We start from the raw sequence: 19,975 nt of genomic DNA on the forward strand, positions 1-19,975 counted from the left end.
GCTCAGATTGTCATCTCACTTTTGAAAGTGTTAAAATAATGAAAATGGTGGAGAAGAGAGCAGGTGAAAGGCTATGTTTTCCTTGTTGTCCTTGTCAAGTCTTCTGTATTGTTGCGGTGCCATATATGTAACATTTATTATTGGACTGTGATGTGAACAATGCTGGAGCACCACAAGAAACAGTCCTGTCTCCTTTTCTCTTCACTCTGCACACCTGTGACCATAACTATAATACCAGGTCATGTCACTTTCAGAAATTCTCAGATGATTCTGCATTTATGGGGTGTATTGATAAGGGGAGGGTGAGACAGAGTATAGGAGTCAGGTGGAGAACTTTGTTTCTTGGTGCAGAGAATTATATGCACCTTAATATCAGCAAAACCAAGGAACTGGTTTCTGAATTTTGCCGCACCAAAAAGCTTTCATGTTCGATCACAATTCAGGGAGTGGATGTTGATGTTGAGCCCCTACAAGTACTCTGGTCTCGACATTAATGACAGTTGGACTGGTCTCAAAACACAGAGGAACTGTATAAGAAAGGGCAGAGCAGGCTCTTCTTCCTTAGGAGTCTGTGGTATTTAATGTGGGTGGTGATATCCTTCACATCTTCTATAACTCTTGTGATGGCCAGTGTGATTTTCCACACTGTGGTGTGCAGGGCTGGTAACATCACTTCAAGAATTAAAAGGGCAAGCTCAGTTATGGGACACACTCTGGACCTCCTGGAGGTAACAGCGAAGGAGAGAATTAAAGCAAAACTGAGTCCCATATGAACAGTGCTGAACATCCTCTCTCTGACACACTAACACCGAGGAATTTCAGCCAACAAATTATTCAGCAGAAGTGGGGCTCCTTTATACAACAGCAATACGCCTGCACAGTGCCTTACTGTAGCTGTGACTGCCGAGTCAGTTTTCTTTTCTTTCTTTTAAAATTGTTCTTCCTTCTTTGTCATTCTGGTGTGTGTTTGGACCATAGTGTCTCTCTTTATTGTAAAATAAGTACACAAAACACCGTCAAGGGTTTGTGGATCCACCCCATATACTGTAGAGCAGTCGAAAAAAGGAAATGACATCTTTACAGAATGGAGTTCAAAACGGAACTGACAATGACAAAAATGGAGGATTGTAAAATTGTCGGCAGAAGTAAGTGATGTCATGGCTAAATGGCATTCTGGAATAGGAAGTGACATCAGCAGGAGAAGGGGTCTTGAGGACTGGAACCAGAAGTGATGTTGTTGTTAAAGGACTGGAAGTGCTGGTTGAGTTATGGATTTGTTGGTTGTTCTGCAGGGAGAGAGGAGAAAGAGTTAGAGGACAGTGCCAACCCCTGGTTCGGCGGGTAAATGCATTTATTTGAGTCCGTAAACTGTCTCCCAATTGCACTTTAAAGACTTTCTATCTATCTATCTATCTATCTATCTATCTATCTATCTATCTATCTATCTATCTATCTATCTATCTATCTATCTATCTATTGTAACAGATGAAGCGTTTGTCCACCTCTTGAACCCTCAGGTACCACTCTTCAGACCAGGTGAAAGTATAATAATAATTCTTTTTATTATAATACAGTGCACCAAGCACTCTCCTCCCCACACTCATAAACACCAATAAACTATTCTCCAAACAATCCTCCACTCCCAGACACTTAGCCCACCTTCCTCCCAGCTCAGCTCAAATGTCTGGGCTTACCCAGAGTCCTTTTATAGCCCCTGACCCGGAAATGGTTCCAAGCCAAACCCACAAGTCCGTTTTTCTTCCGGGTCAGGGCAAACAGTCCTTTTCTTCATCCCGGGAGCACGCCACTTCCTCGAGTCACGTGACTGACATGCACTCCCGGGTTATAGGGCATACAAGAGTCCACTAGCCCCCTTACAGCGACTCCTGGCGGCCCCCAAGGTATCCAGCAGGGCTGTGTATAGAAACTACAAAGTCCATGAGGCCCTGCTGGAACTCGGGGCACCAATATGCTGTCCGGAGGGCTCCTCCTAGCGGCCTGGGGGTGGCGACCGGAGTCCATAGCCGGTCGTCCATCACACTATCTATCTATCTATCTATCTATCTATCTATCTATCTATCTATCTATCTATCTATCTATCTATCTATCTATCTATCTATCTATCTATCTAAATACTTGGTTTGATTAGCATATTTCATGTATTTAGTGTTTGAGAGAGGGAGCATTGCAATGCAGGTAGTGTGATTACAGGTATGTGTTTTGTCAATATATTTATTCATTTTAAAACTGAAAGTGTCTGAAAGAGTCACTAGATTAACAAGCATAGGGAGTATATGTTTCCATAATAATAATGTAGTCTGCTAAGAACTAATACTGCATACATCAGTCAAACTAAAAATTTACTCACATGAGGTCAGTTAGTGGAGAGTTCTGTAGACGAAAAAAATATGTTTGCTTTATACAGAGCTGTGCATGGGCAAATGTTGTGTGTGTGCAATGTAACATACAGAAGTCTGTAATGTTTCTTTGTATCCCAGGCAGGGCTGTAGAGTCTGAAGCAATTATTGGGTTACTGGAGTCAGACTAAATATAAATTGTAATATAATGTGTTAAATTTTTCAGTTTCACATATACTGATTTGATTAATCTATTTTTTTCTTGTATACTTTTGATAAAAATCCAGCTTATTTTTTAATTTTGTAAGTTTAGGCTTATGTTTAATGTTACTCAGTGTTTGATAGCTACAGCAACATTGCTACAGCCTTTAAACCCGAACTTTATCAGGTTAGAGTGCTAAGAGTAGCCTGATAATTCACACTGGCGATGATGAAGTGCCTTGTGTCTTGTATATTGCGTGCTTTCAGTCAACATACTAAATATAACGGTCTGATTACAAATAGAGGAGTCAGAGTCACAGTCAGAGTTGGTGGTATCGTAGATGGAGGAGTCAGAGATGAAGGTTTTGTGCAATGACTACACAGCCCTGATCTCAGGTCACAATAAGAGGCCTTGCTTTACTTTATTTTTACCATATCATATTTTATACATTAGACCATAACAATTTAGACATTAAAAGGTTCTAAGGTGTCATTTACCGAATGATGTGTTTGCAAAGCTGCTTTTAAATGCATTTTTGTTTTGCTACTTGAAATCATTTGTCTTATTTAAGATGGTGAATATACTGCATACATTTTTACAGTTTTGTAATGTTAAGGGTGCTTTCCGTGTTACTTTTAGTAAAACACAGTGCTATCAGTTAGTAAGAGATACACATTAAGGGCAGTTAATTTGGGTCTCCTACTACATGATGCCACCATTTCCTTTGCTTTTTGAGCTACACACCTAGAAATAAATTTATTGTTTCTTAACTCAGGACCCTTCCCCATTGATTTCACCAACAACATTGTGTATCTGTTGCTATGAGCTGGACCTCCCAAAGCACATGGTCCCAAAAACATTTCCAAATATGCGCATTAGAGGGGTATGTCACCCTCAAACCCAGTTAGTAATAAAGGGCAAATGCAGAATCTTAGTAAAATAAAAGATTTACTCTTAACATAGAGCTCTGTAGCAAAAGCAAGCACAAAAGGCAAAAGGAATTGCCTGAACCTGGTAGGCAGTGTGGCGTACTGGTTAAGGCTTTGGACTTCTAACCCTGAGACTGGGGGTTTTTCACAAATCACTTCATCTGCCTGTGCTCCAAAAAAAAAAGAAATGTAAGCAGTTGTACCTCAAATGTTATAAATTACCTTGGATAAAGGTGTCACCCAAGTAAGTAATAGGTGAAACACAAAGGCAATACAAAGCCAGTCCCGAAACAGATTCCAATAGCATGGTCAAAACAAAGAACAGAAGTTGAAAAAAATCCAAAATTTTACAAAAAGCACAAAGCACAGCTAAAGACACAGAAACTCACCAACTGCACAGCACATTCACAATGAACTGCCAGGAACTGTGGGATTTATAAGTGGAAGAATGTTCCTCGTGGTGATTGGCAGGTTGCTCAACCTCCTGCGGGACCACCCCTAATATACACGGAGCATTACCAAGGTACTGAAACATAAACACAATCAGTTACAAATGAACATACTAAATATGATTAACACATATAAAAGAATCCAAATGAACAAAGACAACATAACTCAGCAATTTGAAGGAGGACCCCTGGCTGAGAAAGAACATTTGTGCAGGACTCTGACAAACTACAGCTTGTGCAAGTGCCTCCAGAGAGTCGCAGTTTAGTACCCAGTGATCCCTCAAGAATATTCCAACCTACTTCCAATCTTTATATATAATACGCTACCTTGGCTTTCTGTTTGTCTGTCCAGGATTTAAAATCACCTGTAGCTCTCAAACCGTTTGTGTACCTGAAATTTGGTACACATATACTACGTGACGTCTACTATCTACTTTGGGGCTGATGATTGACCTCCAAGGTTATTTTTCTTTTTATTATTTTATTTTAATGTAGAATTAACTCTCAGCAGCGGCCAGCAGAGCGTTCTCATCCCTACCACCTTCGCCATCGCTTCCCCTACCTCTTCATATCTTAAATCACTCTTGAGGCAGACTGAAGTGCCAGCTTAAGTGAAAAATTAAAGAAAACATACTAAGAAATAGCAACACAAACACTGACTTAATCAGTTTTAACGCGAAAAGATTGTGCCCTGTGTTGTCTGGGATTGGCTCCAGCAGACACCCGTGACCCTGTCGTTAGGATATAGCGGGTTAGATAATGGATGGATGGATGTTGTGTGTGTGCAATGTAACATAGAGAAGTCTGTAATGTTTCTTTGTATCCCAGGCAGGGCTGTAGAGTCTGAGTCATGGAGTTGGAGTCTGAAGCAATTATTGGGTTACTGGAGTCAGACTAAATATAAATTACTGGTATACTGATATTTCTTGATGATTTATACAAACATATAGACACCCCATCTAAAAAAACATGAGTGTAAAAATATACAGTGTAGTACCTAAAGATGCATTGAACACTAAAAACTCACAATGTACTCCTATTTTGGCTTCCATATTTAAAAAAGAAAAACACAATTACATTCTGAATATACCAGTACAAGTGTAAATGGTCCTGTACCGTTTACCAGAGGGGAGGAGTGAGAAAGTGGCTGTACCTCATGGCCGAAGTGTTCAGTAACACTGTTCGAGTGTGTTATGTATATCCTGAACAGAAGGCAGCTCCATGTTGGTAGTTTTCTGTGCTGCCATCCTTTCACCACCCTCTGCAGAGCTTTGTGATCTTGAGCTGAACAGGTGCTGCACCAGGATGTGATGCAAATAAGCTGCAGAAGGCGTCACTAACATAATACAACTAATAGGCTCACATCTTAGTTTCTTTATATTTTGTGTCCTTTCATCTAAATCCACTAATAGATTCTCTTCGGTATGCATTATTGACGATGTTCAAATTCAGCTCCACTTGGTTAATTGCTTGTCTTCTGTTGTACATAAATGATGTCATCAGATCACTCAAGACCATTTCTTAATGGCAGTAAGTGACATTGGGTATGAGTGTGTGTGTTTCCTGCAGTTAACTGGGTTCCCATCTATGGCTGAACCCTGCTTTGCTCTCAGGGCTTGAAGAATTAGCCTCTGGCTCACCGTGACTCTAAATTGTATTAAGCACAGACGACTGCTGTGTGAGAAGAGAAATGAATGAATGTAATTGTGTGACAACATAGGAATTTAAAAGTTCTCACACATTTTACATATTTTTCAGGCGGCAAAGTGGTGTTGAGGTTAGTGCATATGCCTCACAGCCCTTGGTTCAATTATTGGTTTTCTTATAGTGTTTGTAGTGCATGTGCTTTGGCTTCTTCTCACACTCTATAAAGACATTTGTATTGCATATTGGCTATTCTCACAGGTTCAGATGTGATACATGTCTGGGGGAAGCTGCTGAAAATGTTGTAGTGAATAGTTGAGAAATCCACAATAGAAAAGGCTACACTCGGTGGATTTGTTTCTAAAAACCTGCTCCCAGTTTTCTCCAGTCCATGCACTTTAAATGGCTGGGAAAGCAGTTTCCCATTTCCCTTCATATATTAGACAAATATGTAATATAACTATGGAAAGACATCGAGAGGGAAAACACTGAACTAAAGACTTGACACTAAGAGAAAACAGAAAAGTAAAATTGTTGTTGTCAATTGAAGAGCTCAGTGTCACATTTTAACTATACCATATTGGGCACGTGAGCAGCGAAATTAGACTATGAAGCAATGAAAGGAGGTGCCCTTTTCAGTTGAATCACAAGTGGATGGGTTGGGTGCATGTGCATTATTTATGTAGGAAAGAGATGGCAGCACTATGGGAAGCAGGCAAGCCGAGAGAGGCAGTGTGTGATGCTCTGGATAATGTTCTCCTGAGAAACCTTCAGTTCTGGCTTTCACGTGGATGTTACTCTGGCACACACCACCTACCTGAACATTGTTGCAGACCACATACACTCCTTTAATGGCAACGGTATTCTCAGTTGGCAGTGGCCTCTTTCAGCAGGATGATGCACCCCGCCACACTGCAAAAATTGTTCAGGAATGGTTTGAGGAACACCACAAAGAGTTGAAGGTGTTGGCTTGGCCTCCAAATTCCCCAGAACTCAATCCGATTGAGCATCTGTGAGTTGTGCTGGATAAACAAGTCCAATCTACCGGTATGGAGACCTCACCTGGCAACTTTGAGGACTTAAAGGATCTGCTGCTAACATCTTGGTGCCAGATACAACAGGACACCTTCAGAGGTTTTGTGGAGCCCATTCCTCAATGGATCAGAGCTGTTTTGGCAGCACATGGTGGGCCTAGAGGCGGTGTTGGGCTTGATCGGTATGTTTTTTTACTGTTGGAGTACAGGCTCATTAAATGACTTCTTCAGAGTCGCACAGTGAGTCACATATGGGAATTACACTAGCAGACTTGGGGTCCAGTCCAGTGTCTTTACCACTGCATCACACTGCATCTAACTCTGAATAGGTGGGGTATTAGTGAGCATGGGTATGTGTTCATGAGTGTGCACCCTAACTGACTAATGTCCATTGTGGCTCCAAATTAATGGATAGAAAACCATTACATGTACTGTATGTTTTAAAATTTTTTCAGTGAGTTATTTTCATTTGTTTTTTATTTCAGTGCGTGAGCCGAGGGGAGCTTCTTGTATCGCTGTCCTCCCAACCTGCCACACACAGACTCAGTGTGGTGGTACTGAAAGCCAAGCACCTACCTAAGATGGACATCACTGGACTCTCAGGTAGCGAGTATTTATTCTGTTTTTTATTGTGTGATCCTATGGTTTGCTTCACATGCCAGAAAGTCAAGAGTCACCTTTGTCATGACATCAGTATAGAAATCAGAAGGCAAACAGGAGATTTGTAGTGGTAAAGGAATGAAACGTCACTATGACTGTATTTTAGATAATCCTAGACAAATACGGTACTCTCCACTAGCTTTCAAACCTGAACTCCTAACTAGCCTCAGAGAAGTGGTGTCCAAGAATAGAGCAATTTATTCAATTTAATAATAATTCTTTATAGTCTAGTCAATAAAGTACATAAAAAGAAGCTAATAAATGTAGGCCTCAGCATTCAGAATGCATTAGTTTTCTACATTTTGTTGTGATTTATAGAATACAAAAATGGAACAGGTGTGAGACCTCCAAAACTGAGCTGCAAAGCAGACCAGAATCCTAACCAGCCTGTCCAGATAAGGTACACTGCAAAGTGCCTGAGTGCCTACATCGCTGGCTGGCTTCAGCATACATCAGGCCACATGCGTTATGATGCAGGGAGTTCTTCTTCTCTAAATCTACAAAGGCCTCCACACTGGCTGGGGAGCAAGTCAAGAATCTCACTGGTGCACCCAGTAGAGGTACACTTGACTCTGTCAAGTCCCAGATTTTACCTGTTGGCTTCAAGGGGAGCAGGACCACAAAAATGGGAAACTGGACACAAAACTAAATGTCTCAAAGTAGTTTAGGAAATGCCCTGGGAAGAGGATTACTGTAAACCTCTGGTTGTATAATAAAGTGTAGTCAAAGAATCTTTATGAAAATAGAAGATTTATTTACAAAAGGCTCTGTAACACCATGGTGCAAAAAAAAAAAAAAAGGCACAAGTGGATATGCCCCAAAGAACAATCTGATAGCAAACAAAATCCCAAAACAAAATCTAGAAATCGTAGTTAAAAACAGGGCAGAGGTCAGAAATCTAGTAATTCAATAACAACAATAATAATCCAAAAACACAAGAGAACTCACCAACACCAAATAGAAACGAAATGAACCGCATTTGACCAGTAGCTCTCCCCTGCCTTTATAGGTCTGAAAGTGGTTCCACAAGGAGATAGACAGGGGGCCCCGCCTCTTTGGGAACCACCCACAAAGTACAAGGGACATAAAAGAACACATGACAATACATTGAAACTAAACTGTATAACAATTAAATGTCATAAGTAAAACATAAATGAACATGATAGACATATAAAAAACAACAAAGACATGAAAAAGGAACTTGAACAGAAAACAAAAACATACATTATCAGAAACATAACAACATGGGCCTATGGCTTCAAAAGTGCAAAAATAATAGGAAGGTGCAAAAAAATATTCAAAATGCCTCACAAAGGAAAGGACTGTTATCAGCCCTTGGCTCTTGCAATAAAGGGCAACCACAAGAATTTTAATCAAGAAGTATTTAATTAACAAAAAATGAAGAAAAGTAACAATATTCAAAAATATCAAAAAAGTAAAATGATTTGCTTAAAAGGCAATCTAAATTCCCAATATAATACTCCAGAAAACAAAATCCAAAGACAAAATTCTAGAAAACCAAGAAAATCAAAAGAAGGGCAATACATACAAAACATCACCAAAGCATATTTGAATGAACCACAAAGAGCCCACCTTCCCAGCCTGGGATGGGGGTGGACCCTTAGCAGTGAGGCATTAGTGGCTCTGTCTCTTGGAGTTCTACCCACAAAACACAAGGAAGCATCAGAGAACAAAATAAACCACACAGAAACCAAGTAATAGATAGGTAAAATTAATATGAAAAACATATTAACAAAATAACAGATGTAAAATAATAGACATATTTCATGCTGACTGACAACTTTACAGTTCTTAAAATGAATGACGTGGAGGTGAGCCCTGTGATGGAGTGCTGTTCCCAAGAACAACTTCCACTTTTTGGTAATCCTCTATTGAAATATGCCAGAAAGGAAAATGGATTCAAAAAACTGGATCAACCTGGCCATGAGGGTATCCTCCGGGTGCCCTGGTTTCTTCTCACAGTCCAAAAACATGCAGGTTAGGTAGACAGACACGGCTAAATTAGCCCGTGTATGTGTGCTCTGTTGGACTGGTGCCTCGTCCAGAAATTGTCCCTTTGCTTTCTGGCATGGATTTCAGTTTCCCAGAGACCCTGCTCAGAATAAAGAAAACTGATGGATAGATACTGTAAACATTCATCCATTTGGATAGTAGAATGATCCTGTAGTCTTTCAGAGATCTCAAATTATACATTATAGATTTATAGGATCATTATTGTCATGTGTACACATAAAGTTGAACTTGCATGTGCTGATCAACATACAACATGTTAGCACTCTCCTGTGCCACAAGTCCTGGTTTTGTTAGGGTAAAGAAAGTAGAATGCATTGCTAGGTTCAGATGGTGCACGTTTAAAAGAAGAAGGGAAACCGTGACAAATACTGTACACATTTATATTCATTCTCACCATTTTCAAGGTCACTTAATCCAGTTTCAGTTTTGTAAAGAAGACAGAAACAAACATAAAGGTTTGTGGGATCCACCCCATATATTGCAACAACACAATAAATTGACTGAGCGAAATATAATAGTCATCAAAGGCTGAGTCAAACAGTGACTGATTTGGAGAGAGGAGTGCTCAGGTTTTATAGGTGAAGGACAGGAAGAGGCAGGTTCTTCGGCAGAAGTGAGGTCTGCAGGAGGGCGTGGTTTAGCAGCGGAAGTGGGTGGAGTTCGAGTTGGGCTTTGGAAGAGGGAGAAAAGGCATTAGTACCGTTCATCAACCCTTGACTCTGCATCTTCTTCTCATTTAAGCCCTTAGACTGCCTCCCATGCATGCATGTGTGAACAGTATATATATATATATATATATATACACAGTATATATGTAAATATTACTTTATTAATACTATGTTTTTGTCTCCTTTCTTCTTCCTTAAAGATCCTTATGTCAAAGTAAACGTTTACTACGGGCGCAAACGCATTGCCAAGAAGAAGACTCATGTGAAGAAGTGCACCCTAAATCCTGTTTTCAACGAATCTTTTATTTACGACATTCCTGCCGAGCTGCTGCCTGACATCTCCGTGGAGTTCCTTGTCATTGATTTCGACCGCACTACCAAAAATGAAGTTATTGGGCGGCTGGTGCTAGGAGCTCACAGTGCAACCCCATCTGGTGCTGCCCACTGGCGCGAGGTGTGCGAAAACCCTCGACGGCAAATTGCCAAGTGGCACAGCCTGGGAGAATATTAGCAACTCATCAGATGGACAGAAGGAATGACAGAAAGACAGGCCGCTATTCAAACTCCAGGTGTGAGAGTGAGCTGGAGAACCTTGTACAGAACAATTGTTAATTACTGCAGAGCAAAAGCAAAATGGACTTGTTTTAGTGATAGTGAAAAAGACATAACTAAAAAAAAACAAAATCAAAAAAAGACTTTATATTATAAATAAGATCAGCTCTTTATTAATGTAATTTTATGGAGCACCAAAAAACAAACAGGCAGACATTTAAATACTAATGATAAGACTGACCCTGACTTACAGGTTGTTTTGAAATGGTGCTTGGCTGGCTCACAAAAATCAGTCACTAAATGGTGATAATCCATATAGGGATGTGGGCTGAGATCCTGACCACTAGGTGTCCACTTTTAGGGCACTGCTCCTGTTTTCATGTGTAGGTGTTTCATTTGCTTCCACAGTGGAACGGTGCTTCCCAGTGAAGCAGCTCCCATATGGGAGGGAATGTTTGGGCCCTGTGGTTAATGGGGGCCAGCAGCCCTTTTTTCACTGCCCACAGCATGGGCAATAACCCCATGTGCGCATGTGAAACAGCCTATTGGCTTGTAGATCACCCTGTATTTTGGGTAAAATAATCAGCTCCTTGCATGCTTGGCAAAAGAAAAAGTGCATTTAAACTCTCTTGTAGAACTGTTTAGTACTCAGTCTCTTTTACTGTTTCCCAAGCTGAAGAACGAAATACAAATCACACGAGGCAATGGCAGGCAACCCACACTTCTTGTGCTGCTTTTAAAATGAGAACAAGAGATCCTTTCAATGAAACTGGATGTACAGAAGCTCCATGTCTGTTAGTATCGACCACTCTCAAATATCCCGAGGATCCACCCCACCACCCACTCAACCCTCCTTTCACAGGCACACCGTAGGGAATTGTGCAAAGTGGACTGACAAACGAGAATGCACTGGACAAGTGGACAGTGTACGAGGGTCTTAACTGACCCCCAGCTTGAGGTACATTGCCGTAGAGGTGCTGCAAACAGTCAATTTGCACCCCGCAGTGCATGTGAGGATTCAATCTGTGCACGGCAACTCATGGGATTTCATTTTGCTAGCTTCTGACCGCCTAAACCACATTTACTGGACTGTCTAGGGAGTTCAAGACTGTAACTCCTAGTGTCCAGTTTGTAACCCCCAAGCCTCAGCACTATAAGGAGGACTATTTCCGTGTAACCTGCTAAACCTTTCACTGTCTCTCCACTTTCCCAGCTGCCTTTTTTAAATGTTCACACAAGCTCAGAAGCATCACATCTAAAAAAAGTATGCAACTTCAAATGAAACAAAATACAGACTTCCATGAGACACAGATTGTGATTTATTACAAAATTTGGATTATTTTGTCGAATGCAAACCTCTTTTAAAACTCGACGGATCTTTGGATTACTGGGTGTTCAGAACTTGACGATTTTGCCATCAAGTTATTTGACGGCCTGTCATTCCAAGAGCTATCCTTTGCTGACTGCATCCAGTCATACCTGCAGCTGTCCACCTCCATCTTACTTGTATTATACTGAATGGGAACTCTAAGATCACCCCTCTAGTCTTTTGTAATTTCCCTCAACTGAAGGAAGTGCTGATGCAGTAGCAACACTGAATCTCCACTCCTAGTTGGGCAGAGCTCAAGATTGAGTGCTTCTGCATTCAGATAATCCAGTCTCGAGAGGGTGTTGAGGGGGCATACATTAGACATTTTAACGTACTTCAGAAAACATTTGCGGGTTCAGTTTCCTTCTCATTATGTGAACCTGAGCAAGTCCCTAATCCGTCTGGATTCCATCTGTGGGAAGGATTTGTACGGAAACAAGTGTAACATATCCTGATCTTTCACATCGGTTAGTTATACAATAGTGAAAATAATAATTTTGTCCGATGGTTCTGGCTGCTCTATGTGTGTCCATTTGACAAGTGTGTTTTTATTGTTAATGCCTCCTGCAACTGGTGAGTATTTTGCATGTATGAAAGCATCAGTGCCACCATGAACGATCTGCAACCACCTTTTAAAATTATGTTCAATTTCAGAATCGTTCTCCGAGTTAACAAACATAATATATAAATACTATCAGACTACTACAAAGAAGATGGTGAAACATCTCAAAGCAAGTGTCACACAATGATCGTCCTGGGTAAAGGCTTAGCCCATCTCCGCCATCTTAACAGAAGTCTTTTTTTGTAATTTGCAAGAATGTGAAGTCAGTGAAACCACTTGGAAAGACTAAATAGCTGAGCACTTTTAAGACATATCTTGATATAGCAGCACAAACAGAAGGACTGGCCAGGGGTCTGAATGAGGATAGGAGATGAAAGCTCTTCAAATTGACAAACAAACAAAACCACTGGGCATTTTTCATTGAATTCAAGCTGGCTGGATGACTCTGTAAATGTTCTCTTTAAGGTGAAAGCTAAAATCAATGTTAACATCAGTATCCCTTCGACTGACCAACAATTCATCCATCTTGAGGGCAACAGCATAAAAACCACTTGGAGATCAAAGCAAGTGACAAAAACCAGAATGTACAAATTCAACGACACCATCTTCTTGCCCCGCAGATATATGGAATCCTCACCTGCTACTGACTGAGGTGCCGGTGTTTAGGATCCCGTACGAAACAGAAAGTAGACATATTCAAGAATGATAGGTCCAGTAATCCACAAAATAAAGCAGCATGGGAGCTGTTCATCTGTTTGTGTTGAAATAAAAAGCAAAAAAAAGAAAAAAACTTCATTCGGGAGGACCCATTAGAAATCCAGCCCTTGAGATCAAACATGTACAGTATGTATTTTGTAAAGTTTTGATTTTATTGATTTTTTTTTTCAACCAAACTGAAATGCTGTGTAAATTTGTAAGTGTTGGAGAGTGGGTTAGAGCAGATTATTTGAAGTCTCTCTTCACTCGTCCTTCTTGTCTGGTCTCTTGTAAAAAGGAATAAGGGGAACGTTGTATTATTAATAATGTAAGAATAATAATACTGAATAATAATAACAGTCATATAAAAGATATTAAGTAAAAAAATCTTTATGTGGAGAAACAATTGAGCTGTGTTTGAACCGCATAATGACCTACACGCTATGCTAACATATTACACTAATGCTAAGTTGTATGTTGAATTTGTTAAAACACATTGAACGTGCAAATAAAGACTGGTACACAACACGTGACTGGGGGTCTTTCTTATTCTGACACATTCATTTCCAGGTGGATTGCCTGAAGAACACTGAAAATGTTTAAATGCCCTCTCCAATTTGTCGACACTCATAGTGAAGGCTGCCATTCCAAGTCTTGGGCCACTGGCTCTGCTTCACCTGCTCTAGTAGGGCCAGAGGGTCCTGAGCTGCTCCCGTTCTTCCCAACAACAGAGTGCTGGAGCTGTAATGCAGGGCCGAAAAACATCTCTGAGAGTTGCAAATCTTGTAACATTCAATGCTGAAAAGAACATAAATGATTCACACAAGATGTGCAGAATAGCATTCCTTAACACGTAAGCATGTTTTGCCTTACTTACCTCACACTTCTAAGAGTTTAACTGCCAGTGTGGAGCTCCTCAGTCCTTGATCGAAAAGGTGTGAGTAGGCGACCAAAAGTAGTGCTTTACTAGATAAGAGAATGTTCTACCATTTAGAGATGGTGTTAAAGACAAAATTAGGCAAAATTCTATAGAGATTCATATATCGTAGGTTTGGGGCACTGAATGGTGCTCCCCATATATTGCTGTGCAAAAAACAAAGCAGTTGACAAAAATATGTCTTTTCAGATGGGTGTCTACAACCAGATGGGGGAAAGTTGACAGTGGTGTCGTGTATGAGGTTGATGAGGTGGAAGGAGCAGTTTCAGGCTCCCCAAAACCAAAAGTGATGTCATGCACCAGCGTACCGTAATTCTCTAGATCAGCAGAGGGAAGGAGAGGAAAGGCATTAGGAAGCAGCTGAACCCCTGACTTGGGGTGGAATTGCTAGAACATTTTGATATATCAGTGTTTAGGGGCAAACTACCACTGCAACTGAAAAATTAAACGTCCCAAAATCAGATTTGATTGAAATTTGGTGACATTACTGAAAAAAGAAAATTAGTCTACATATTTTTTATTGCTAAATTTTTGGTTTATCAACATTTATCAATATTATGCTAAATCAAGAATTTATTTCAATAAAAGTGAAAAAAATAGCCAAGGCAGAACAAGAGCAATTAGGATTTGTCTAAAAAGGCCATCCAAGGTGAACGAGACCCTAAATGTAATCCAGTATCTACAATCCCAAAAAATAGAAGTAAAAATATAAAATAAAAACAGAAAAATCAAAAGAAAGCAAAATTTGAACAATCTCAACATTTAAGTGACAATATAAGTGAAGCTTATTCATTCACCAGAATAGAATGGTGAAGGGCGGTCCCTTGGGGTGTGATGTCATGGTGGCCCCACCTCTTAGGGTTGTACCCAGAGAACACAAGGAACATATTGTGGTGTGTGGCTGGCTAAATATTCTGGTCCTCACCCCAGGCCGCCAGGAGGAGCTCTCCCGATAGCATGGACGTGCCTCGAATTCCAGCAGGGCCTCATGGATTTTGTAGTTTTTATGCACAGCCCTGCTTGATACGCTGGGGACCACCAGGAGTCGCTGTAAGGGGGCTATCAGACTCTTACGTGCCCTATAACCCGGAAGTGCGTCATGATCATATGACAAGAAGAAACTACGTGCTTCCGGGTTGAAGAAAGGAGCTTTTTATCCAACCCGGAAGTGTTCATGATCACATGGACAGAAGAGAGAAACACTTCCGGGTCATGGACTATATAAAGGACTCTGGGAAACCAGTACACGGAGCTGAGCTGGGAGGAAGGGTGGCGAAGTGTCTGGGAGTGTGGAGGATTGAGTATTGAATTGATTAGAGTATTGATGAATTTATGAGTATTGTGGAGTGGAGGGTGCTTTGTGCACGTTATTATTATTTAATAAAGAATAATTGTACTTTTACCTGGTGTTTGGCGTATTGTCCGAGGGTTCAAGAGGACAACAGCGACCTCTATCTGTCACAGTGGCGTAGTCGGCAGGATACTCTAGCACCTTTTGCTAGAGTACCTATATTATAGAGGACCTGTATTTTAATTTTCTGTGGTCAGAGAACCCTGAGAAGGCAGCGTCCGGACACGCAGAAAAAACATTGCCAAAACCCCAAATTTACCAAGTCCTTATGGGGAAGAAGAGAGGTAAGCAGAGCAGCAGCGCCAGCGGAACAGCTCTTCTCATAATGGCCGACCCTCGGGAGGAGCGTAGGAACGACCACACAGATCAGGAGAAGCCTATGGAGGAGGAATGCAACGAGGTATGTGCCGGGGAAATAATTGCTGATAAGTTTAAAATAACTCATTTTGTACCTTGCAAATACCTCAGAAAAAATCATCCGGAGGCTCTGCAGGATGCAGACAAGGCTCCCACTGACGGTGGCACGCTTTCGTTCGAGCTGGTGAGAGAGACAAAAGACACGTGACCCAACCCGAAGCTTTCTGGGAAGGAGGAGGTCCACGTCCCACTGTTTGCTCCTTAGTCGAAGAAAAGACGGACTTGGACTTTCCAAAAGGGAAGGGGGAGGCGAGCGAAGCACCGCTCACCCCGCAAAAAGGTAAGGAGGGCAGGGAAGTGGCTGATTGGTCTGTCGACAAATTAATAAAGACAGACCGCAGTTCGTCGAAGAAGGCAACCCGGCCCTCAGATGAAAAGAACTCCAATTCCCAGAAGCCTCCGCGAGACCCGTCAGAGCATGTGCCGGCAGTGGACGTGCTCATTGGCTCCCGGCCGGCAGGTAAGGAAAAGAAAGAAATAAACTTGCCTCCAGTCGAAATAAATAACTTTGTAGACGTGCGGGAACTCGAGAAATTAATCGAGCCCGTGCAAGGTATTTTACAGATGCTACAGGCTATAAAGAAGATAGTCGGAGAACTGGGAGCGACGGCAGAAGCGCCGATAAAGAAGGTGGACGAATACCTGCGGCGATTAGGCCGAGAAGCCCCGGTCTTGGTTGATTCGGCGGTACAGGTAAGCCAAAGCCGTACCGTATATTATAAGGGGACGCAGTGCGATTCGGGCCCGCAATTAATAAGTAGCGGGTGCCAAGTCACTGCGAACCCAACAAAGGATTGTGGAACGATAACCGAGTGGTCGGGGGAAGGAACGAACGAGCCGGGGCAAGCGTATGACGCCACCTCCCGGAGCGAGTCGGACCTCAAGACCCCGACCTGTGTTATGAGCGATGTAATGCTGGTAATAGAAGGGGCGGGGGAAGCGGCGATTGAACCGGGGCAGCTGGAAAGTGCTGTCTCCCGGAGCGATACGGTGCTGAAGACGGCGCCTCCTTCTAAGAAAAAATCAAAGGGCGTCCAGACAGTAAAAGGGCTCTTTTTTGTTAATAAAGAGATCCAAACTGCGGACAAGCCCCAGATTAAAAAGGAGATCCTAAAAGAGAAACGGAGGTCTCCTGATAAAGTAGTAAAGGGCGTAGAAAATGCAGAGGTGGCTATGGAACCTCCCTCGGTGGAGAAAAGGGCGGAGACAGAACTGACAGAATTCCGAGGTGTTTCTGGTCTAGTGGAGAAAGACAGCCGGGAGGACGACGGCTCTGTTACAACTGTCATCGACCGGGCCACGTTTGGCGAAGTTGTCCTCAGAGGGCAGGGGAGCGGAGGAATAACCGATACACCGTTCCCCCTAGGTTCTCTGGGGGATCTAGGCAACACAGCCAAGGCCCGACGGCCGTGTCCTCATGGAGGAGGATGTCCCTCGGGGGACTGGACGCTCCGCCCCAGTTGGCTTCGCTAAAGAGAGGGTACTGTGGTGGGTGGCCGGCTAAATATTCCGGTCCTCACCCCCAGGCCGACAGCATGGACGTGCCCCGAATTCCAGCAGGGCTTCATGGACTTTGTAATTTTTATGCACAGCCCTGCTGGATACCCTGGGGACCACCAGGAATCGCTGTAAGGGGGCTATCAGACTCTTACGTGCCCTATAACCTGGAAGTGCGTCATGATCATATGACAAGAAGAAACGACGTGCTTCCTGGTTGAAGAAAGGAGCTTTTTATCCGACCCGGAAGTGTTCATGATCACATGGACAGAAGAGAGAAACGCTTCCAGGTCACGGACTACAGTAATCCCTCCTCCATCGCGGGGGTTGCGTTCCAGAGCCACCCGCGAAATAAGAAAATCCGCGAAGTAGAAACCATATGTTTATATGGTTATTTTTATATTGTCATGCTTGGGTCACAGATTTGCGCAGAAACACAGGAGGTTGTAGAGAGACAGGAACGTTATTCAAACACTGCAAACAAACATTTGTCTCTTTTTCAAAAGTTTAAACTGTGCTCCATGACAAGACAGAGATGACAGTTCCGTCTCACAATTAAAAGAATGCAAACATATCTTCCTCTTCAAAGGAGTGCGTATCAGGAGCAGTGACTGTCAGAGAGAAAAGCAAACAAATCAATAGGGCTGTTTGGCTTTTAAGTATGCAAAGCACCGCGGCACAAAGCTGTTGAAGGCGGCAGCTCACACCCCCTCCGTCAGGAGCAGACAAAGAGAGAGAGAGAGAGAGACAGAGTTTGTTTTTCAATCAAAAATCAATACGTGCCCTTCGAGCTTTTAAGTATGCGAAGCACCGTGCAGCATGTCGTTTCAGGAAGCAGCTGCACAAAAGATAGCAACGTGAAGATAATCTTTCAGCATTTTTAGACGAGCGTCCGTATCGTCTAGGTGTGCGAACAGCCCCCTGCTCAATCCCCCTATGTCAGGATCAGAGAAAGTCAGCGCAAGAGAGAGAGAAAAGTAAGCTGGGTAGCTTCTCAGCCATCTGCCAATAGCGTCCCTTGTATGAAATCAACTGGGCAAACCAACTGAGGAAGCATGTACCAGAAATGAAAAGACCCATTGTCCGCAGAAATCCGCGAACCAGCAAAAAATCCGCGATATATATTTAAATAGCAAAATACCCGCGCTTCGCAGCGGAGAAGTAGTGTGTTAAAGAGGTTATGTAAACATATATATATACATAAACATATATACATATATATATACATATCTACATATACACATATCTGCATATACATATACAGTAATCCCTCACTATATCGCGCTTCGCCTTTCGCGGCTTCACTCCATCGCGGATTTTATATGTAAGCATATTTAAATATATATCGCGGATTTTTTGCTGGTTCGCGGATTTCTGCAGACAATGGGTCTTTTAATTTCTGGTACATGCTTCCTCAGTTGGTTTGCCCAGTTGATTTCATACAAGGGACGCTATTGGCAGATGGCTGAGAAGCTACCCAACTTACTTTTCTCTCTCTCTCTCTTGCGCTGACTTTCTCTGATCCTGACGTAAGGGGATTGAGCAGGGGGGCTGTTCGCACACCTAGACTATACGGACGCTCGTCTAAAAATGCTGAAAGATTATCTTCACGTTGCTACCTTCTGTGCAGCTGCTTCCTGAAGCGACATGCTGCACAGTGCTTCGCATACTTAAAAGCTCGAAGGGCACGTATTTGTACAGATGGTGCAAACCCATAAATATCTGGGAGTGCAGCTGGATGATAAATTAGACTGGACTGCCAATACTGATGCGCTGTGCAAGAAAGGACAAAGCTGGTTATACTTCCTTAGAAGGCTGGCTTCCTTCAACATCTGCAATAAGATGCTGCAGATGTTCTATCAAACAGTTGTGGTGAGCGCCCTCTTCTACGCAGTGGTGTGCTGGGGAGGCAGCATTAAGAGGAAAGACGCCTCACGCCTGGACAAACTGGTGAGGAAGGCAGGCTCTATTGTTGGCATGGAGCTGGACAGTTTAACATCTGTGGCAGAGCGAAGGGCGCTCAGCAGGCTCCTATCAATTATGGAGAATCCACTGCATCCACTAAATAATGTCATCTCCAGACAGAAGAGCAGCTTCAGCGACAGACTGCTGTCACTGTCCTGCTCTACAGACAGATTGAGGAGATCGTTCCTCCCCCAAACTATGCGACTCTTTAATTCCACCAGGGGGGGTAAACGTTAATATTTAACATTATACATAGTTATTGTCTGTTTTTTTTTCACCTGTATTATTATCATTCTTTAATTTAATATTATTTATTGTATCAGTATGCTGCTGCTGAAGAATGTGAATTTCCCATTGGGATTAATAAAGTATCTATCTATCTATCTATCTATCTATCTATCTATCTATCTATCTATCTATCTATCTATCTATCTATCTATCTATCTATCTATCTATCTATCTATTGATTTTTGATTGAAAAACAAACTCTGTCTCTCTCTCTCTCTTCTTTCTCTGCCCCCATGATGGAGGGGGTGTTTATTACAATTGTTATAGTTCTGTTTGTATACGACATTGTCAGTTCAGCACTCAGGTTGTAATATGACCAAGCTGTGCAAGCTTACTGTTAAGAATGCAACGTATAGTTGTACAT

General features: G+C 42.1%; 1 protein-coding gene across 2 annotated transcripts in view; it reads left to right on the forward strand.

Moving 5' to 3' along the window:
- The window catches only part of syt11a (synaptotagmin XIa), a 99,119-nt gene extending 85,437 nt beyond the window's left edge, over positions 1–13,682 (forward strand). Inside the window, exons 3-4 of one of the 2 annotated variants that reach the window (XM_028795118.2) lie at positions 7,101–7,218; positions 10,178–13,682. In XM_028795118.2, coding sequence (XP_028650951.1) covers positions 7,101–7,218; positions 10,178–10,488 — 429 coding nt within the window. In that variant the 3' untranslated portion in view covers positions 10,489–13,682. Of the gene's footprint in view, positions 1–7,100; positions 7,222–10,177 lie in introns of both variants that reach the window. The other variant, XM_028795117.2, reaches the window with a different exon arrangement.
- Positions 13,683–19,975: the final 6,293 nt, after the last annotated feature.

This window comes from Erpetoichthys calabaricus, chromosome 2 (assembly GCF_900747795.2).
Source record: "Erpetoichthys calabaricus chromosome 2, fErpCal1.3, whole genome shotgun sequence".
In the NCBI taxonomy this organism is placed as follows: Eukaryota; Metazoa; Chordata; class Cladistia; order Polypteriformes; family Polypteridae; genus Erpetoichthys; species Erpetoichthys calabaricus.